Source organism: Schistocerca cancellata, unplaced genomic scaffold (genome assembly GCF_023864275.1).
Source record: "Schistocerca cancellata isolate TAMUIC-IGC-003103 unplaced genomic scaffold, iqSchCanc2.1 HiC_scaffold_732, whole genome shotgun sequence".
Lineage (NCBI taxonomy): Eukaryota > Metazoa > Arthropoda > Insecta > Orthoptera > Acrididae > Schistocerca > Schistocerca cancellata.
In genome coordinates this window covers 2,464,044-2,487,103 of record NW_026046743.1, presented here as the reverse complement: position 1 = coordinate 2,487,103, position 23,060 = coordinate 2,464,044, and the positions used below count along the sequence as shown (strand labels likewise).

At 44.9% G+C, this 23,060-nt stretch overlaps 1 protein-coding gene across 2 annotated transcripts in view; it reads left to right on the top strand.

The window, feature by feature from the left end:
• Positions 1-23,060, top strand: part of LOC126141629 (cytochrome P450 6a2-like) — a 263,266-nt gene that overhangs the window by 192,283 nt on the left and 47,923 nt on the right. Inside the window, exon 1 of one of the 2 annotated variants that reach the window (XM_049915266.1) lies at positions 12,493-12,834. The exons of the other annotated variant lie outside the window; for it this stretch is intronic. Coding sequence (XP_049771223.1) covers positions 12,499-12,834 — 336 coding nt within the window. The 5' untranslated portion in view covers positions 12,493-12,498. Of the gene's footprint in view, positions 1-12,492; positions 12,835-23,060 lie in introns of those variants that run through there. 2 annotated transcript variants of the gene reach the window in all.

Genomic DNA, 23,060 nt, shown 5'->3' with positions numbered 1-23,060 from the left:
TTCGTGAAACACATATGAGGATTGGATAACTAAGTTGCCGATTCCTTTCGCCATATGTTTGAGGAAGATTGCATTCAGTGGTCCCGGAGATTTGGAACATACCGAGGGTGGAGTTTGCGTCCCCGTTGTATCGACTGAGATACATTTGTCATTCAGTAAAGAAAAAAAAATGCACAGGAGTCTAAGAAAGAAACACAGGAGTAGGAGCCGATGGTTCTTAGTGTCATCAGCGACTTGTCGTTGTGGATCTAGTATGCGACTACTAAGTCAACAAGGGCCTCCTTTGGTATCTCACTTATTGTGATAATAAATTGACGATCTCTCTCTGAGAAACTAGTGCCTTCCATGAATCCTTACCTGGGGAACATTTGAGAATCTAGAAAACTACACTGAAAATCAAAGAGTACGCACACATTTGGAAAGCAGACTGAGGGCTGATTGGTGAGAGCGAGGCGTGTAAAGTGGCGAAGCTAACTCCAAATACTCGTTAGCTATCCTTCCCTTAGCTCCTGAGGAAATATCCATGCAGAACGTTTTTGTCTCTTATTTGGTGCCTCCTGCTCGTACTCATTAGGGGAACTGGTAAATTCCTGTAATTATTGACACATTTTCTCATTTTCTGTACACGGTGTCTGGGGTCGGTATGACAGCCATGCTAAGCGTTCACAATCTCACTAACGTATTTTTAATTTTTTTTAAATTTTTAGCCCGTCCTTAAGATTTTTTTAGTGATAATGCACCCCCCTTTGTCCGCTCAAAACTCTGTTTCGGGAATGCGACATCTCACATGACCGCCGTTCCTTGTTAGCCACAGCCAACTTTTCGCTGAACGGGCTGTACCGCAGTCTCATACCACTCTCTCATTGTTTTCATTCTCAGATGAAAATGAAATGGAATAGATCTATACCACAGCTAAATGTGGCCTTCAATAGCGCCACCCTTGGGATCGATAAAACAACCCCAGAAGGTTTGAAGTTTGCGTACAATCTTAATTCCTCTCTGTCCGACATGTGGTCTGTAAACGACGTCCTCCTGTAGCAAGTTACCCAATCCAGAAGAATTACACTCGAGCTAGGAGCTGTATTGATTTAGGACAATGGAGAAAGGTGTAGGCGTGCTGCCAGGTTAAATGTGGGTAACGTTGTTCTTATCAGTAGTTTTCGAGCCCAGGGCCAGGGATATAAAACGATTTAGAGTAAGTGCACGCCAAGTTTGGTGGGGCCTTGTAAAAGACTTAATCTATCTAACTAGTCAAGTCTTACATCGCTTAGCCTTAAATACTATTTAAGGTTAAAGCCTACAGCCTTCTGTCTCAAAACAAATATTTACAGCAGTTGCATTTAATTCATGGGCCTCCAGCCGTTTTAGAATTGAAGACGCTTTCTGTCGACAGTCAAGCTTAGAATTTGCCCTGTAATGTTTGGACCACTAAATGAAGTAATATGTTTGGAGTGTAACTGACAGACGCTCATTCTGCTCCCTTCCGCAATTCCTGGTACTTGTCTTAACCTGCGGGCTTAGACGGGCGTCTCACAAACTGATCTTCCTCAAGGTCGGTTTCTACCAGTTATTTTACAATATACAGGGCTATTACAAAAGATTGAAGCGATTTCATAAATTCACTGTAGCTCCATTCATTGACATATGGTCACGACACACTACAGATACGTAGAAAAACTCATAAAGTTTTGTTCGGCTGAAGCCGCACTTCAGGTTTCTGCCGCCAGAGCGCTCGAGAGCGCAGTGAGACAAAATGGCGACAGGAGCCGAGAAAGCGTATGTCGTGCTTGAAATGCACTCAAATCAGTCAGTCATAACAGTGCAACGACAAAATGGTTCAAATGGCTCTGAGCACTATGGGACTTAACATCTGTGGTCATCAGTCCCCTAGAACTTAGAACTACTTAAACCTAACTAACCTAAGGACATCACACACATCCATGCCCGAGGCAGGATTCGAACCTGCGACCGTAGCAGTCGCGCGGTTCCGGACTGAGCGCCTAGAACCGATAGACCACCGCGGCCGGCAGTGCAACGACACTTCAGGACGAAGTTCAACAAAGATCCACCAACTGCTAACTCCATTCGGCGATGGTATGCGCAGTTTAAAGCTTCTGGATGCCTCTGTAAGGGGAAATCAACGGGTCGGCCTGCAGCGAGCGAAGAAACGGTTGAACGCGTGCGGGCAAGTTTCACGCGTAGCCCGCGGAAGTCGACGAATAAAGCAAGCAGGGAGCTAAACGTACCACAGCCGACGGTTTGGAAAATCTTACGGAAAAGGCTAAAGCAGAAGCCTTACCGTTTTGAACTCATTCATGGGGACATTCTGCGCCGAGTGTGGGAGGAACTTGATTATCGGCTTGATGTCTGCCGAATCACTATAGGGGCACATATCGAACATTTGTGAATGCCTAAAAAAACTTTTTGAGTTTTTGTATGTGTGTGCAAAGCATTGTGAAAATATCTCAAATAATAAAGTTCTTGTAGAGCTGTGAAACCGCTTCAATCTTTTGTAACAACTCTGTACAATTAAATAAATTAAAAGAAATTTTAAATCTGGATCACACGCAGGACAAATGAATTAACTTGTGAAGCTAAGCAACAAAGTAGGCCTTAAGTTCTCAGATTTTCACTGTGACACAAGGACAGGAACACCAGACACCTAAAACAGTGGCCACAACATTTGCTGAAAGAACAGCTCAAACTAACTCCGCAAGCCAAGCTTTCACAGGCATACCTCCATGCACAAATGTGAGAAGCAAATGTTCAAAAACTTGCTCACCAAAATCTCTTCCACCCTATGATAACCGGGGTTGAACAAGGTGGGCCCAGCGTGCTTACGTAGCCATTTCACCGATGTTTTCAACCAATGCTTGCGGCTTTCGTGCCACTGACGAGCAGTTGACATCCACGTCTCGCACATACGATTTTCTGCTCCGTTTCAGCGTCTCCGCCGAACACCTTTGGAATATGGTCTGATGACGATGTAAATCAGATTTAAAGACGTCACCATTACAAATAAATACGTATGTGCGATTAATACTGCCTTTACTAATTTTAATACTAATTTTAACAAGTTTGAATAACTCCAATTGTGATCATACGAGGGCTATCCACAAAGTACATCACGTTTTGGAATTAAAAATAAATAAAGTATTGGAATTTTTTTTTATTATATACAGATGAAAGCCACACTTAAATACTACTTTTCTACATAGTTGCCATTTAAATTAAGACACTTATCCTAGCGATGGACGAGCTTGGAAATTCCTTCGTCGTAAAATTCGGCCGCCTGCTCCTTCAACCACGTGGTTACCTCTTCTTGAAGCTGTGCGTCGTCATCAAAACGCTGCATAGCTAACCACTTCTTCATTGCTGGGAATAAGTAGAAGTCGCTCGGTGCCAGGTCGGGACTGTACGGCGGATGAGGAAACAACTCCCACTCAAAAGATTCGAGAACTTCACGAGTGGCATTTGCCGTGTGGGCCCGGGTGTTGTCGTGAATCAGCAAGATCTTTGAGCCCAACTTTCCATTGCGCTTGTTTTGTATTGCTCTTCTGAGGTTGTGCAGAGTGTGGCAATACCTTTGAGAGTTTATTGTAGTGCCTCTTTCCAGGAAATCCACAAAAATCACACCTTTTCTGTCCCAAAAGGACAGTCGCCATCACCTTCCTTGCCGACATTGTCTGCATGCGTTTCTTGGGTTTTTGGGGAGAATTTGTGTGCCCCCACTGCATTGACTGCAATTTTGTCTCGCAGTTCACATGCTTAATCCATGTTTCGTCACCAGTAACGATGCGATCGAGTAATGAGTCGCCATCTTTCTCGTAAGCGTCCAAAAACGTTAACGCTGCAGCCATTCGCTGATTTTTGTGAATCTCTGTCAAGATTTTTGGTATCCATCTTGCACAAAACTTGTGGTAACCAAGTTTTCGGTAATGATTTCGTGCAACAAACTTCGTGAAATTTGTGGAAAACTCATAGAGGGTTCCGTTATTGTGAAATTACGGTTTTCACGGACCGCGGCTTCGACTTTTTCGACAAGTTCGGCAGTCACTATGCTGGGTCTTCCACTTCGCTCTTCGTCGTGAACGTTAGTTCGACCATTTTTAAATTTTATGACCCACCTTCAGTGATTATGTTGTCCCCATACACTTCACAAAGCTGCCGATAGATTTCTATCGGTGTACAGTTTTTTGCAGTCAGAAACCTTGTTACAGCACGCACTTCACACTTCGCGGCATTTTCAATTAACTCTGTCATTTCAAACTGTCACAGTAACTCAACGGTGTACAGCACGAACCTCTCACTAGCACGGCAGGATGCCGACTGAGCGGCGAAATGCCATGACTCCAAGATGACCGCGCTAGTCCCGCCCCTAACGGACACAAACGAAAACGTAATGTACTTTGTGGAGAGCCCTCGTAGAAATAACGTTGTAGTGTGCTGGCGACGACCCGACACGCAGACCTGCTTTCTCTACACTTTAAGAAGCCATAGAGTCGAGAGGCTCATTACTTTGCGCCAAAATGTTGTCTGCCGAAGTAGTACCATCCACAGTTTTCCTGAGATAATCATACAGCGTGTTACTAATATTATCACTAAAATTAAAGTCAACCACTCCCTCGCTTCATCAGTATTGTTACGACGAGAACTCTGGGGAGCATGCCCACTATTGACTGGAATGTTTGCTCTAGCATTGGTGTAGTTGCGACGACATTTAAAGTACATACACTGATGGGGAAAAAATAGCAACACAGAAAAATATTTAATGTATACGAATGAAATTTCGGGAATACCATGCCGAGTTAACATATCTGATTAACATTGCAAGATCACAGGTGAGTGAAAGAGCGAGATAACCTACTGCAAATGTGAAAGGCTGGTATATTAATAACCAGTGTAAACGCCACAATGTTGAATGCAAGCATGCAAACATGCATGCATTGTGCTGCATATGTGCCGGGTTCCAGTTTGTGGAATAGAGATCCATGACTGTTGCACTTGATTGGTCGTTACAGGGATGACATCTACATCCACATCTACATGATTACTCTGCAATTCACATTTAAGTGCTTGGCAGAGGGTTCATCGAACCACAATCATACTATCTCTCTACCACTCCTCTCCCGAACAGCGCGCGGGAAAAACGAACACCTAAACCTTTCTGTTCGAGCTCTGATTTCTCTTATTTTATTTTGATGATCATTCCTATATATGTAGGTTGGGCTCAACAAAATATTTTCGCATTCGGAAGAGAAAGTTGGTGACTGAAATTTAGTAAATACATCTCGCCGCGACGAAAAACGTCTTTGCTTTAATGACTTCCATCCCAACTCGCGTATCATTACGTGATAATACAAAAAGAGCTGCCCTTTTTTGCACCCTTTCGATGTCCTCCGTCAATCCCACCTGGTAAGGATCCCACACCACGCAGCAATATTCTAACAGAGGACGAACGAGTGTAGCGTAAGCTGTCTCTTTAGTGGACTTGTTGCATCTTCTAAGTGTCCTGCCAATGAAACGCAACCTTTGGCTCGCCTTCCCCACAATATTATCTATGTGGTCTTTCCAACTGAAGTTGTTCGTAATTTTAACACCCACGTACTTAGTTGAATTGACAGCCTTCAGAATTGTACTATTTATCGAGTAATCGAATTCCAACGGATTTCTTTTGGAACTCACACTTTTCGTTATTTAGCGTCAATTGCCACCTGCCACAACATACAGCAATCTTTTCTAAATCGCTTTGGAACTAATATTGGTCTTCGGATATCCTTACTAGACGGTAAATTACAGCATCATCTGCGAACAACCTAAGAGAACTGCTCAAATTGTCACCCAGGTCATTTATATAGATCAGGAACAGCAGAGGTTCCAGGACGCTTCCGGGGGAACACCTGATATCACTTCAGTTTTACTGGGTGATTTGCCGTCTATTACTACGAACTGCGACCTTCCTGACAGGAAATCACGAATCCAGTCACACAACTGAGACGATACCCCATAGGCCCGAAGCTTCATTAGAAGTCGCTTGTGAGGAACGGTGTCAAAGGCTTTCCAGATATCTAGAAATACAGAATCAACTTGATATCCCCTGTCGATAGCGGCCATTACTTCGTGCGAATAAAGAACTATCTGCGTTGCACAAGAACGATGTTTCCTAAAACCATTCTGATTACGTATCAATAGATCGTTCCCTTCGAGGTGATTCATAATGTTTGAATACAGTATATGCTCCAAAACCCTACTGCAAACCGACGTCAATGATATAGGTCTGTAGTTCGATGGATTACTCCTACTACCCTTCTTAAACACTTGTGCGACCTGCGCAATTTTCAAATTTGTAGGTACAGATCTATCGGTGAGCGAGCGGTTGTATATGATTGCTAAGTAGGCAGCTATTGTATCAGCGTAATCTGAAAGGACACTGGAGTTGTCGTCCGATTATGTCCAACACGTGCTCGGTTGGAGACAGACCCGGTGATCAATGGGGCAAGACAGTATCTCGAGACTCTGAAGAGCATAATGGGTTACAATAGCGGTATGCAGGTGAGCGTTATCCTGTTGGAAAACACTGCCTGTAATGCTGTTTAACCGTTGACATCACAACGGACTGAATCGACAGCGTGACGTACAAATGTTCAGTCAGGATGCATCTGATAACCACGAAAGCCATGAAGCTGTCATAGGAAATCGTACCCAGGTCCATAATTCCAGGTCTAATTCCAGGGTGTCAAGCACCAGGTGTTAGTCCACTACGTCTAGCATGCAAACAGGTTGGTTGCAGGCCCTCAAGCTTCCTCCTTCTAACAGACACACGGCTATCACTGGCAACGAGTCAGAAGTACCATTCATGGGAAAACGCAACAGACCTCCACCTTGCCCTCCAAGAAGCTCTCGCTGGTCACCACTGAAGTCGCAAATGGCGGTGGTCGGGGGCCAGTGAAATTCACGCTACCAGGGCGTATGGCTCGCAGCTCTTCTTGAAGTAACCGATTTGTAGAGTTCGTTGTTTCACTGTGGCACCAACTGCTGCACACATTTCTGCTGCAGATGCAGTAACATGCGCCAGAGCCGCACGCCGAACACGATGGTCTTTCCTCTAGGTAGCGCCACGTGGCCGTCCGGAGCGTAGTCATCTTGTGACCGTACATTCTCGTGAACACCGCTGCCAGCATTCATGTACAATGGCTACATTCCTACCAAGTCCCTCTGCAGTATCGTCGAAGGAACATCGAGCTCCTAGTAGACCTATTACTCGACTTCGTTCAAACACAGTAAGGTGTTGATAACGGCGTCTTTGTTGCCTTACAGGCTTAGTTGACTAACATCAACTAAAGTCAACACGTCCGGTCTGAAAGGTACCTAACGGTCAGGAACATTACAGCATGTATTTAAAGCAAATCAACTTTGCATTTTCATAGAAGCGGTACTAGCGCCATTCTTATGTGGCAGGCGTGAAATTTGGACGGCCATCGTCTTTCAGATGTAGAAACACCCCTACGAGCATTTGTTTAGGGCCTATAACTCCCTCTTCGATTTGCGAATTTTTCTCCGTGAGTGTAGAACACCAAAGGCTGCAGTTCTGTAAGGCTGCCGAATTACAGTAAAGGCATACGCTGATGACATTAGAACACTTTCAGCAGATGCAGATGATCCATTAGTGCTGAAGAGTAAAGTAGAAGCTCTGAACAAGTAAGCGGAGCGGTTCTTAACAGGGACAAATCCGCCTCCTTACGAGCTAGTTGCAGCATGCCACCACTCCATATGGAGGGCCTTCCGAGCGCAACAGGAGACAAACCACTAGCGACATATCTCCCAGCAGGTATTCACGTTATCAAACGAACCCGAAAACCAGAATGTTCATCATGTCGTATGTGATACGTGAACACTGACAACAGCACATGGACCAATTACAGACATTGCTCTTTAAAAATACGTATATTGTACCACAGTTGTAACAGATAGAGTCCGTCTATGCACCCGAAATAGTAAAGCAGACTGCATCAGCTGGTGGTGAACCATACGGTAAGAAAATGTTCTGGAAGTACACTTCCAGACTAACACAACACCGACCACAGTCGGAGTACCTGGTTTACGAAATCCGTACATTATTTTAGCATCATATGCATAAAGGTCAACAATCGCATTCTGAAAGTAAGAACAATGTCCGTCACAAGATCTTTCATGCTTCACTGTAGACATCCAGATACATCACCCCCACACATGGAATGCTCCGGATCCCCCTTTCTATATCACAGGCAATACTAATTAGATGGTAGTAATATGTCGAAGACAATGTGCGCCTGTCCATGGCAAACTTGTACAGCATATTCTTTGTTGTGAATTGGCAGGAGCCAATTGACGGAGTTTGGAGGAAGCCGAAAGGCACGCGTTTAAGCTCACGCAGGCTGGCGTGAGGTCTGGAACAGGACAATGTAATTAATATAGCCAATAAGGTACGTTGCTGCTGGAATACTTAACTTTAATCCATAATTGGTGTACATCGCTCTTGACGGTACATTAATAACAATCTCAATATAAACTGGTAATGGCGCCTTGCTAGGTCGTAGCAAATGACGTAGCTGAAGGCTATGCTAACTATCGTCTCGGCAAATGAGAGCGTATTTGTCAGTGTAGCTTCGCTAGCAAAGTCGGCTGTACAACTGGAACGAGTGCTAGGACGTCTCTCTAGACCTGCTGTGTGGCGGCGCTCGGTCTGCAATCATTGACAGTGGCGACACGCGGGTCCGACGTATACTAATGGACCGCGATCGATTTAAAGGCAACCACCTAGCAAGTGTGTGGTCTGGCGGTGACACCACATTCTTCGAATTGCCTCCCATGCATGTAAGACTTATCGTCCATCATAGAACGATCAGGCCACGTGTGTGGTTTAATGCAAGTCAAACCATTCTTAGTATCAACGTTAGGTCGCAAATGTATGACACTGTCAATGACAAAATGATGACACGAGAGAAACTATTTCGAATCGGAATGCCACCAGATACATGTTACGTAATGAGAGCACGACAAAATGCCCAACAACGTCGTTTAATGTACGCTGATAGAAAGAAAAGTGCTCATGGGTCCAGGAGAGGTTGTCCACACATAATGCCCACTGCACCTTCACAAATAACACGAGAAAATATGTTACGACCGGATCGGCACTTCTATCGAGCTACAAAACAAAATAGCCTTGTGGTTCATGCTGTATTTCCGTTCTTACGGATTAAACTCCAGTGGCAACGCTAGTATTTAAATCAGCGACAACGTTTATTAAAACCAAGTTGCTGCATAAATATAAACAATTTTTCTGAAATTATCTAGCTTCCTCTGCCAGTAAAACAGAATGAGGTTCCCGTACAAGAAGTTTTCTGTTTTTCGAAAAGGGTACTAGACATATCAAAAAAAGTTTTGTTTCACGTCGGTTCCCAGAAGTCCTAAAGATAGACGTTGACTGTGTATATTGTATCACAGACACAGTCCCTTTGACTGTTCAGAGATGTCACTAAACCCGCCCAAAGATGTAAACAACCATGCATGAGCAGGGCCTATTAGACGGAGGGAGTCCGACAGCCGATCAGTTTCAGTCGTTCCACGAGGAAAGAGGTACACAGCTCGTGTTGTCTGTAGTTCAACCATGCCTAGACTGTCAATACCGCGGTTCGATTGCGTCCACATTGTTACTTTGTGCCAGGAAGAGGTCTCAACAAGGAAAGCGTCGAGGCGTCTCGGAATGAGCCACAGCGATGTTTTTCGGACTTGGAGGAGATACAGAGAGACAGGTACTGTGACAGGCATCGGCCAGCCCGATGGATGACCGCTGGATGACCGCTACCTACGGATTATGGCTCGGAGGGACACTGACAGCAAAGCCACCATGTTGAATAATGATTTTCGTGCAGCAACAGGACGTCGTGTTACGACTCAGACTGTGCGCAATAGGCTGCATGATGCGCAACTTCACTCCCGACGTCCATGGCGAGGTCCATTTTTGCAACCACGACACCATGCAGCGCGGTACAGATGGTCCAAACAACATGCCGAATGGACCACTCAGAATTGGCATCACGTTCTCTTCACCGACGAGTGTCGCATATGCCTTGAACCAGACAATCGTCGGAGTCGTGTTTAGAGCCAACACGGTCTGTCTGAAGGCTTTAGCCACACTGTCCAGCGAGTGGAGCAAGGAAGAGGTTCCCTGCTGTTTTGGGATGGCAGTATGTGGAGCCGACGTACGCCGCTCGTGGCCATAGAATGCGCCGTAACGGCTGTACGATACGTGAATACTATCCTCCGGCCAATTGTGCAACCATATCGGCGGCTTATTGGCGAGACATTGATCTTCATCGACGACAATTCGCGCCCCTATCGTGCATATCTTGTGAATGACTTTCTTCAGGATAACGACATCACTGGACTAGTGTGGCCAGCATATTCTCTAGACACAAACAATATCGAACATGCCTGGGATATGGAACTTAATGACAGATTAAAACTGTGTGCCTGATCGAGAATCGATCTCGGGACCTATGTCTTTCGCGGGCAAGTGCTCTACCACTTTCCCGCGAAAGTCAAAGGCCCCGAGATCGTGTCTCGGTCCGGCACACAGTTTTAATCTGCCAGGAAGTTTCATATCATCGCATACTCCGGTGCAGAGTGAAAATCTCGTTATGCCTGGGATAGATTGAAAAGGGCTGTTTATAGACGACGTGATCCACCAACCACTCTTAAGGATCTATGCCGAATCACAGTTGAGGAGTGGAACATTCTGTATCAACTTGATGAACTTGTGGATAGTATGCCACGACGAATACAGGAATGAATCAATGCAAGAGGACGTGCTACTGGGCATTAGAGGTACCGCTGTGTACATCAATCTGGACTACCATATATGAAGGTCTCGCTGTATGGTGGTACAACATGCAATGTATGGTTTTCATGAGCAATAAAAAGGGCGGAAATGATGTTTATGTTGATCTCTATTCCAATTTTCTGTACCGGTTTCGGAGCTCTAGGAACCGAGGTGATGTAAAACATTTTTGATGCGTGTACTTCTTTGTCTTAGAAAAAGATTCACTAGATCTCATGAAAAGACTTCGTGATTTGTGTTTTTTGTTCAAAGTGTTGTAAGTGTATTTCAAATATCTCGAGAAGGGATGCTATTGAAGATGTTTCTAAGAAGAAGAGCTTTCATTCCTAATGTGTTACAGAGCAATACGTTATGATTCTTTTCCCACATGATGACCTTTATTAGTTTTTAAAGAGTGGATCTATTTAGTTAACTTTCCACGAAGAGCTTGTTTTATTGGTTTACATTTGTTCTTCAGGCACAATATCATCTTCCACCAAGTCGACGTTTCAGTTTGCAGAATCAACAGTAATGCACCCGTAACGATCGTTAAAGGAAGCTATTCGGTTTTCAGAATACTTTTCCTTAGCTTAACAACACTCATTTAAGAGCGACGAAACGTTATTAAACATTTATCACCTTAATTACCTTGGATACATTGTGGTAGTGAACAGTGATCAATGTGTTAACAATATTTACTGTCAAAAACAGTCTTGATCACAATTTATTTATTACGGTGACCGGTTGCGACCACTACTGTGGTCATTTTCAGACCAATAAGTAAGAGCCTCCTTTTCGTGGTAAATCACTTTGAGTAGTGATTTACCACCAAAAGGAGGTTCTTACTCATTGGTCTGAAGATGACCACAGTAGTGGTCGAAACCGCTCACTGTAATAAATAAATTGCGATCAAGATTGTTTTTGATAGTAAAAAATTTATAAGCTTGCCTATACCGCAGCCATTTCGGGAAATATGCCCACAATGATAATCGGGAACAACACAATGTAAACTACGCGATTTAGTAGTACTTCTGTGGTTTGGAGAAGACTCTGAGCAATCTCTGCCTATACCGTTCACTGTTTGCATGCTAATCTCCCGTAATGTGACTAAACTGTAACCGTCGACTCACATTGAGAATCTCCCACGACTGTTGGAGAGCTCGTATGAGAAAATCGCATGTTATGTTTCGCATGGCTGGTGTTCTCATTGGCATGGAAGAGGTCATAATGTTAGATTCGCTTCGCTACGTTTGAGAGCAAAAGAGAATGATAAGGTATTGGACAGTAGTTTTGTGGATGACTTTATATACCATACTTGGCAATGTGTGTAAACTGCCCTTTTTTTAAACTAGGAGGCATAGTTTTTTCTTCAATGTATCTACGGTATATTACGACTAAGTGATAGGCTAATTGAGCCCTACGTCATATAAACAGTCTGAAGGATTACTTCTGACACGGGACCTCGCTGCTGTTTTAGCTATCCGAGCTGTTCCTCAGTGGTACTGACATTAACATGTATTTCACTTAGTTTCCCAGCATTTCTGGTAGAAAACAGAGTAATGAGGCTAGTATATGTAGATTTGGCACGCTCTCGTCTACTGACTTCATAACGGACCTTTTTTCAGGGTTCTCCAGCAACCATGGGCCTGCTCCTGGAGGACGGCAGCACGGAGGTCCTGCTGGGCCTGGCTCTGCTGCTACTGGTCGTCTACCGTCACGTGACGGCGCAGTTCGACTACTGGGCACGCCGGGGAGTCCCCTACCTGAAGCCGGAGCCCTTCTTCGGCAACATCCGCGACTTCGTGCTCATGCGCAAGTCCTACGCCGAAGTGTTCGGCCGCCTCTACAACGACAGCGATCCGCACCCCGTCGTCGGCTTCTTCTTCCAGGCGAGGCCGGCTCTGCTCGTCCGAGACCCCGAGATGGTCAAACTGGTCCTCATCAAGGACTTCGCGCACTTCCCCAGTCGCTATCAGGTTCGTTGAACAAAATTATTTTTTCGATTAAATAATGCTACCCTCAAATACACTCCTGGAAATGGAAAAAAGAACACATTGACAGCGGTGTGTCAGACCCACCATACTTGCTCCGGACACTGCGAGAGGGCTGTACAAGCAATGATCACACGCACGGCACAGCGGACACACCAGGAACCGCGGTGTTGGCCGTCGAATGGCGCTAGCTGCGCAGCATTTGTGCACCGCCGCCGTCAGTGTCAGCCAGTTTGCCGTGGCATACGGAGCTCCATCGCAGTCCTTAACACTGGTAGCATGCCGCGACAGCGTGGACGTGAACCGTATGTGCAGTTGACGGACTTTGAGCGAGGGCGTATAGTGGGCATGCGGGAGGCCGGGTGGACGTACCGCCGAATTGCTCAACACGTGGGGCGTGAGGACTCCACAGTACATCGATGTTGTCGCCAGTGGTCGGCGGAAGGTGCACGTGCCCGTCGACCTCGGACCGGACCGCAGCGACGCACGGATGCACGCCAAGACCGTAGGATCCTACGCAGTGCCGTAGGGGACCGCACCGCCACTTCCCAGCAAATTAGGGACACTGTTGCTCCTGGGGTATCGGCGAGGACCATTCGCAACCGTCTCCATGAAGCTGGGCTACGGTCCCGCACACCGTTAGGCCGTCTTCCGCTCACGCGCCAACATCGTGCAGCCCGCCTCCAGTGGTGTCGCGACAGGCGTGAATGGAGGGACGAATGGAGACGTGTCGTCTTCAGCGATGAGAGTCGCTTCTGCCTTGGTGCCAATGATGGTCGTATGCGTGTTTGGCGCCGTGCAGGTGAGCGCCACAATCAGGACTGCATACGACCGAGGCACACAGGGCCAGCACCCGGCATCATGGTGTGGGGAGCGATCTCCTACACTGGCCGTACACCACTGGTGATCGTCGAGGGGACACTGAATAGTGCACGGTACATCCAAACCGTCATCGAACCCATCGTTCTACCATTCCTAGACCGGCAAGGGAACTTGCTGTTCCAACAGGACAATGCACGTCCGCATGTATCCCGTGCCACCCAACGTGCTCTAGAAGGTGTAAGTCAACTACCCTGGCCAGCAAGATCTCCGGATCTGTCCCCCATTGAGCATGTTTGGGACTGGATGAAGCGTCGTCTCACGCGGTCTGCACGTCCAGCACGAACGCTGGTCCAACTGAGGCGCCAGGTGGAAATGGCATGGCAAGCCGTTCCACAGGACTACATCCAGCATCTCTACGATCGTCTCCATGGGAGAATAGCAGCCTGCATTGCTGCGAAAGGTGGATATACACTGTACTAGTGCCGACATTGTGCATGCTCTGTTGCCTGTGTCTATGTGCCTGTGGTTCTGTCAGTGTGATCATGTGATGTATCTGACCCCAGGAATGTGTCAATAAAGTTTCCCCTTCCTGGGACAATGAATTCACGGTGTTCTTATTTCAATTTCCAGGAGTGTACTTGTACTTGAATTTTTCCTTTGAGTCATCGGTCTTCTGACTAGTTTGATGGGGCTCGCCTCAAATCCGTCTGCTGTGCCAACCGCTTCATCTCACAGCAGCACTTGCTACCTACGTAATCAACTATTTGCTGGATGTATTCCAATCTTTCCCAAAGAAAGAAGGTGTTGACAGATGTGAGAATTACCGAACTATCAGTGTAATAAGTCACAGCTGCAAAATACTAACGCGAATTCTCTACAGACGAATGGAAAAACTGATAGAAGCCGACCTCGGGGAGGATCAGTTTGGATTCCGTAGAAATTTTGGAACACGGGAGTCAATACTAACCCCACGACTTATCTTAGAAGAAAGATTAAGGAAAGGCAAACCTACGTTTCTAGCATTTGTAGACTTACAGAAAGCTTTTGACAATGTTATTTGAATACTCTCAAAATCTGAAGGTGGCAGGGGTAAAACACAGGGAGCTAAAGGCTATTTACAAATTGTACAGAAACCAGATGGCAGTTATAAGAGTCGAGGGACATGAAAGGGAAGCAGTGGTTGGGAAGGGAGTAAGGCAGGGTTGTAGCCTATCCCCGATGTTATTCAATCTGTATATTGACCAAGCAATAAAGGAAGCAAAAGAAAATTTCGGAGTAGGTATTAAAATCCATGGAGAAGAAATAAAAACTTTGAGGTTCGCTGATGACATTGTAATTCTGTCAGAGACAGCAAAAGACTTGGAAGAGCAGTTGAACGGAATGGACAGTGTCTTGAAAGGAGTATGTAAGATGAACACAAACAAAAGCAAAACGAAGGTAATGGAATTTAGTCGAATTACGTCGGGTGATGCGTTCTCCCTCCACCGCAATAACCTATTAAAAAATAAAGTTCCCTCTCCTTCTTCCTTAAGTGACCAATAAACCAACTACCTTTTTAAAATTATGACGTAATGGCATGCGCAGTGAACACTAACAACAAAATATAAAGGACACTGCATAGCTAGAACGCACCATTAGACCCAGAAGAAGGCCGCTGCAATCGTGGCCGAAACGTTGGCTTTTCTATAGCAGCAGTAGTTTTTTACATTATGACGCGGTACCAAACCCAGAAAACTTTTATGTCGACTGACTCTGGCCGCGGAAGCCTACGCAATTATATCCTCATTTCTTGCCTTGCCTGTCCTCCTAATTTCCAACCTTTGTCCATAGCACCATATTTCAAATGCACAGTCCATGTTTAATTGGCATACAATGCTGTACTCCAAACATACATTCTTATAAGCTTCTATCTCAAACAAAGACCTACGTCTGATACTAGTAGGCTTGTCTTGGGCAGGAATGCCATTTTCGCACAGTGCTAGTCCGCTTTTGATGTCCTTGCGCCGTCTGCCATTGGTTATTTTGCAGAGTTCCTTCATCTGTTTCGTGACAATAAATCCTGATGTTAAGTTTCTCGCAATTGGCATTTCTGCAACTTCTCATTACTTTTGTCTTTCTTCAATTTACTCTTAGTCTAATTCTTCACTCAGTAGACTGTTCTTTCCATTCAGAAGATCATGTAATATTTTTTCTTCACTTCTACTCAGGAGAGATGTGTTATCAGCGAATCATATCATTGATATCCTCTCGTCATGAATTTTAATTCTGCTTCTGGACCTTTCTTTTATTTCCATCATTGCTTCTTCGGTCTACATATTGTACAGTAGCGGCGAGGACTACATGCTTGTCTTACACCCTTGTCTTAGTTGATAGTGAGGTCTGAAACATTATTTCGCCCTCCAAAGATACTCCGGGTAGCCCTCATGACAAAAAAAAAGATATGGTGAGGAACATTAGCTTCTGCACATCTCGCAAATAAGTGCACGTAAAAGTTTCACAATAAAAAGATTACCCAAATTTGTGAGTGGAGTTAGACATACAGGGTGTTTATATATGAATGGCACGGTTTTAAAAAATTAGTGAGATATCGTTTTATTACTTTATATGGGCAAACTTTACAGCACAAGCAGCAGCAGCTGCGCTATTCGCTTGTCATGGTTGCTGTACAGGCGTAGCGTTTTCTTCCAAGATGGTGTCGCAGAAGGGAAAGGCTTTCTGTGTGTTTAGCTTCGGGGTGGCCAAATGTGTGGTTGCTGTGCAGCGTGAGTTCCGTGCATGCCTTAAGAAAGACCAACCACACAAGAATACTACAGGTAGGTGGTGTCGAAAGCGAGTAGAAACCGAATGCGTATGTAAGTGGAAGAGTCCTGGTCGATCACGTGTGTCTGACGCAATCGTCGAAAGAGTGTGTCTGGTGTTTCGCCGAAGTACTCAGAAGTCACTTAGTAAAGCAAGCAGAGAATTGTTCACGTCAGAGATTACGGTTTGTAAGGTGTTGCGTAAGCGCTAAGTTTTAATCCGTACAAAGTGGGATGTGGGATTAGTGCAGGCCTGTATACCGGCAGACAAACTGAAAATCCAGTTACATGTGGATGACGCTGGTTTTGTAAAAAAAAAAAAAAAAAAAAGAAAAAGAATCATCTTCTGTGATGAAGGCATTTTCCACGTAGGTGGTAAGGGCGAAAACAAACGCTGTCCGTGTCTGGGAATGCGAGAAACCCTATGGGCTGATAGAGCATTGGCGTCACTCTCCAAAAGCCGGCCGCGGTGGCCATGTGGTTCTAGGCGCTCAGTCCGGAGCCGCGCGACTGCTACGATCGCAGGTTCGAATCCTGCCTCGGGCATGGATGTGGGTGATGTCCTTAGGTTAGTTAGGTTTAAGTAGTTCTACGTTCTAGGGGACTGATGACCACAGATGTTAAGTCCCATAGTGCTCAGAGCCATTTGAACCATTTGAACCACTCTCCAAAAGTAAACATCTTCTGTGCGGCGTCACGCGAGAATGTGTACTGACCATTTTTCTTCAAATTGTCACGGGTAACTCGTATCAGGAAGTGTGGGAAACCTAGTTCTTACCCCAGCTGAACACCAGTTATTTGGATTACATTTGGATACTGGACAGTGTTCCGCCCCATTTTCACACGAATGTACGAGAGCTTCTTAAGCATTTTCTCCGCCAAAGCATGACTGCACGTGCTGTAACAGCATACTTCGGCCTTCTCCCCTAGCTACCTCATTTGCCGGATTTAACACCTTGCCATTTCATTCTCCCAATGCCCGCATCCCTCGAGGATGTGTGTGAGCGGATAAAGCATGCAATACCGAGGACATTCTACACCCAGTGTGACAAGAATTGGACTACCGGGTAGATGCATGTCGTGTGATCAGGGTAACAATCAGGGTGTGGGTAATGCATCAGAAACTTCAACAGTTGCTGTTGTTTATGCTATAAGGTTTGCCAATATAAAGTAGTAAATCGGTCTATTAATAATTTTCAAATTCGTTTGTAAATACTCCGCATAAGAAATAGTCTTGAACAGGTGTTATGAACATCAACAAAAGTAAAAAAAAAAAAAAAATGTTCAAATGTGTGTGAAATCTTATCGGACTTAACTGCTAAGGTCATAAGTCCCTACGCTTACACACTACTTAACCTAAATTATCCTAAGGACAAACACACACACCCATGCCAGAGGGAGTACTCGAACATCCGCCGGAATCAGCCGCACAGCCCATGACTGCAGTGCCTTAGACCGCTCGGGTAATCCCGCGCGGCAACAAAAGATTATGGAAAATAGTCACTTAAATAACGAGATACTGATATAACTAGGTGATGAAATGGGCCACAAAAGGTAGCAGATAAGGTTTGCTATTTGGGAAGAAAAATAGATGACGGTGGCCGAAATAGTGGGATATAAAATGTATGCAGGTAATACCAAAAAATCTGCTCCTAAAAAGAGAGATATTTGTTGACTTCTAACACGAGTTCATGTGTTTTGAACTTTCTTCTAAAGGTATGTGTATCGACTGTAGCATTTTACAGGAGTGAAATGCTGGCCATAATTATCTGGGACTATAAGAGAACAGACGCTATTGAAAAGTGCTGCTAAAGAAAATTCAGACGATTAGATGGGAAAATCGTATAACAAATGAAGATACTAAAACGATATTTAAATAAATCAGTATGTATCCGACAGAAGCAAGTAAATAATGGTTCCAGTTCATTTATCCCATCCGAATCTTTTAAGAAATCTACAATAAAATCAGCTACAAACTGTTGCTTCTTGTCTGACAGGTAACTCAATAATGCATTTCATGTAGGGACCTATAGGCTGTTACAATTACGACAGAAGTATTCTGCGGTAACAACTCACAACCGCATGGTTCTAGGTTCTGATCCACAAAAATACCATATGGCACAACTTTGAAATATACACTACTGGCCATTAAAATTGCTACACCACGAAGATGACGTGCAACAGACGCGAAATTTAACCAACAGGAAGAAGATGCTGTGATATGCAAATAATTAGCTTTTCAGAGCATTCACACAAGTTTGGCGCCGGTGGCGACACCTACAATGTGCTGACATGAGGAAAGTGTCCAATCGAATTCTCATACACAATCATCAGTTGACCGGCGTTGCCTGGTGAAACGTTGTTGTGATGCCTCGTGTAAGGAGGAGAAATGCGTACCATCACTTTTCCGACTTTGATAAAGGTCGGATTGCAGCATATCTCGATTGCGGTTTATCGTATCGCGACATTGCTGCTCGCGTTGCTCGAGATCCAATGACTGTTAGCAGAATATGGAATCGGTGGGTTCAGGAGGGTAATACGGAACGCCGTGCAGGATCCCAACGGCCTCGTATCACTAGCAGTCGAGATGACAGGCATCTTATCCGCATGACTGTAACGGATCGTGCAGCCACGTCTCGATCGCTGAGTCAACAGATGGGGACGTCTGCAAGACAACAACCATCTGCACGAACAGTTCGACGACGTTTGCAGCAGCATGGACTACCAGCTCGGAGACCATGGCTGCGGTTACCCTTGACGCTGCATCAGAGGCAGGAGCGCCTGCGATGGTGTACTCAACAACGAACCTGGGTGCACGAATGGCGAAACATCATTTGTTCGGATGAATCCACGTTCTGTTTACAGCATCATGATGGTCGCATCCGTGTTGGGCGACATGGCAGTGAACGCACATTGAAAGCGTGTATTCGTCATCGCCATACTGGAGTATCACCCGGCGTGATGGTATGGGGTGCCATTGGTTACACGTCTCAGTCACCTCTTGTTCGCATTGACGGCACTTTGAACAGTGAACGTTACATTTCAGTTTCAGTACATCTCAAGACCTTGCTACATTTCAGAGCCATAGCAAATCTGAATGGTCGCCTGCGTCTGCCATTCATGCATTTCTCCATCATGTAATGCAAAAATTATTTTTTACAATATTTTTATTTAGTGTCCAGTTTTTAAGTATGTTGCAAGCCCTGCATTTTCCATAATAACTGTGCACAAAAGATATGCTATTCTGTAATCCTTGATATTCTACTTGTCCATCGGAGAGGCACAGAATAAATATTACCTTTAGTGTTGGTCCTTTCGCTTATGTATGGGGGCTGGAAAATACACTCTAAGACAAAAAAATAAAGATTCACCACGAAGAAATTATACGAATGGGATGGAAATCTGTGGACGTGATTTACACCTACAGACAAACGCACGATTACAATTGCAGAAGAAGCGGATGATTTATTCTAGAGAAGGAGCCTGACTAATGAGGAAGCCATTAATGTGTTGGTCCAGCTCTGGCATTTTTGGAAGCAGTTAATTGGCTTGGCATTGACCGGCAGAGATTTTGGATGTTCTCCTAAGGTATGTGATGCCAAATTGTGACCAATTTGAAGCTTTAGATCGTCAGAATCCCGGGTTGGATGGAGGGCCCTCCTATAACGATCCAAATTTCCAAATGTTCTCAACTCAGGAGAGATCGGGCTATCTTGCTGACCAAGGCAGACACGGCGTTCGGGTCGAAATTTCCCTGACTGACGTAGAATTTTCAGTGATGCGTCCCGCTTCGAACAAGTCCCCGACGGCCACAGAAGACGCGTCAGGAAGCGGCCCAGACAGCGATCGAATACCAATCAGACTGTGAAACGTCCCCTAGGAAAAATTAATAAATTACTGTGCTGGTAAACCCTTTACGTTGTTTGATTTTCAAACAGCTGAGCAAAACTGAACGTACTCAGACATTTCTCTCTTTACTTATTCTGATCACCACTAAACTGACACACAATATTTTTAGCGCAAATAATCTGACTTTCATTAATCCCTACAAGAGAATGGCTCTAACTAACAATAACCTATACCTTTCATGAATCACGTACCTCAGAAAAATCTTCGTTACTCGAACTACTGCAATACAGCGAGCGCCAATACTGCCTGCTAAATAAAAGATTCTAACTACTGAAGGCACTAACTACTGACAGGCATAGTTAGCAAATGAAAGATTTTGATAGAGAACAAACAATGTATTTACCTTAATAGTGTTAAAAAGTCATATACAGGGTGTTACAAAAAGGTACGGCCAAACTTTCAGGAAACATTCCTCACACACAAAGAAAGAAAATATGTAATGTGGACATGTGTCTGGAAACGCTTACTTTTCATGCTAGAGCACATTTTATTACTTCTCTTTCACATTAATCATGGAATGGAAACACACAGCAACAGAACGTACCAGCGTGACTTCACTTTGTTACAGGAAATGTTCAAAACGTCCTCCGTTAGCGAGGATACATGCATCCACCCTCCGTCGCACGGAATACCTGATGCGCTGATGCAGCCCTGGAGAATGGCATATTGTATCACAGTCGTCCACAATACGACCACGAAGAGTCTCTACATTTGGTACCGGGGTTGCGTAGACAAGAGCTTTCAAATGCCCCCATAAATGAAAGTCAAGAGGGTTGAGGTCAGGAGAGCGTGGAGGCCATGGAATTGGTGCGCCTCTACCAATCCATCAGTCACCGAATCTGTTGTTGAGAAGCGTACGAGCACTTCGACTGAAATGTGCAGGAGCTCCCTCTCGCGTGAACCACATGTTGTGTCGTAGTTGTAAAGGCACATGTTCTAGCAGCACAGGTAGAGTATCCCGTATGAAATCATGATAACGTGCTCCATTGAGCGCAGGTGGAAGAACGAAACTAAAATGAACCTCTAACAGGCTAATTAAGCGTTTCCGGACACATGTCCACATAACATCTTCTCTTTATTTGTGCGTGAGGAATGTTTCCTGAAAGTTTGGCCGTACCTTTTTGTAACACCCTGTATATCAGTATATGACATCCAGTCTTACAAATTTGCTGTCCCTGACGGACACACGTCCAGATCATCCGCTCTCAAGACTCCGCCATTTCTCTCCCCACATCCACCACTGCTGGCGGCTCACCTCCAACTGCGCAACGCTACGCGCTGTTCACATCCAACTGCCCAGCACTAGAATAGCGAATATTCCAACAATGCCACCCAGCCACAGACTGCACGCAGCACAGTCAGGGATTTTCATACAGAGCGCTACGTGACGTTACCAACATAAAAACCTAAACAGCCTACTTACAATTGTCGCCCGCCATACCGCCTGACAACCACGAGTGATGGTCTAGGCTACCATTTATTTTCATAGCAGGACTATACTGGTAATTACCCGCAGCACCCTTACAGCACAGCGCTACCTTACAGGTATTCTACGTCTAGTTTTGTTGAATATGAAATTGGGCTTTGATGAACCACACTTTAATTTTGTAGCTCATGGCACACGTATGTATTCGCGCATATTCACCAAGTTCATCGATAGCCACCTTTCGTTTGAGAGATTCCTAACATGTTTTTGTGTCCACCCGAGTTCAGTTCGTGGTATTGCCAGGTATTTTTCGTTGGTAGGAGAAGTGTACGAGGGTCAACTCAGCATCGTGTTGCCAGCTGAAGAGGTACTGCATGAGATGTAGCGGTCCCGAGGTTTGCGAGCATTGTAATGGCTGGAAGAGCGATAATCTGAAACCACGCCCCTGTATACCCCACCCATTCGCCTAGGATGCCACGCGCAGACAGTTGATGCCAGTTGGCCCGTGTGAAACCAGATTGGCAGAACTTTGCTTTGCTTTCCAAGGATTTCTTCAGATGGGCTAATAATGTAAAATAAAACTTTCACAGGTACCTCGTGAGAAACTCAGCTTGCCCTTTTCTCGTATAATACCCCGCAAACGGTGAATGAAAGGCAAAAGACAGATTCCATAAACTTGGATTTTCTGAAAGCTTTCGACACGGTGCCTGACTGTACACTGTTAACCAAGTTATGAGCGTAGGGAGTAGAACACACTATGATAGAAGATGGTATGGCATACTGGAAGGTGTTGTCGTTGAGAGACTATATGAGTATATGTCATGAATTAGACAAAATTTGTAATTGGTGTGGTGACGGGCACCTGGCTCTGAATGAAGAAAAATATAAGTTAATGCATATGAATAGGAAAAACATTCCTGTAATGCTGGAAACAGCTTTAGTAGTGTGTTGGTTGACACAGTCACGTCGATATCTAGCTGTAACTTTGCAAACAGATGTGAAACGGTGTATGCACTTAATCAGAGTAGTAGTGAAGGCGAAAGGTCGACTTCGATTTACAGGGGGACTTTAGGAATGTGTCAAAAAGGAATTTCTAGAGGGAAGACTATGTTCTCTTCGCCAAACACTACTGAGAAACTTTAGGGAACTAGCATTTCAAGCTGTCCGCAGAACGATTCTACTATTGGCAATGTACATTTGGTGTAAAGTCCACAAAGATAAGAGTAATTTGTGGTATCATATAACACACGCCTCCA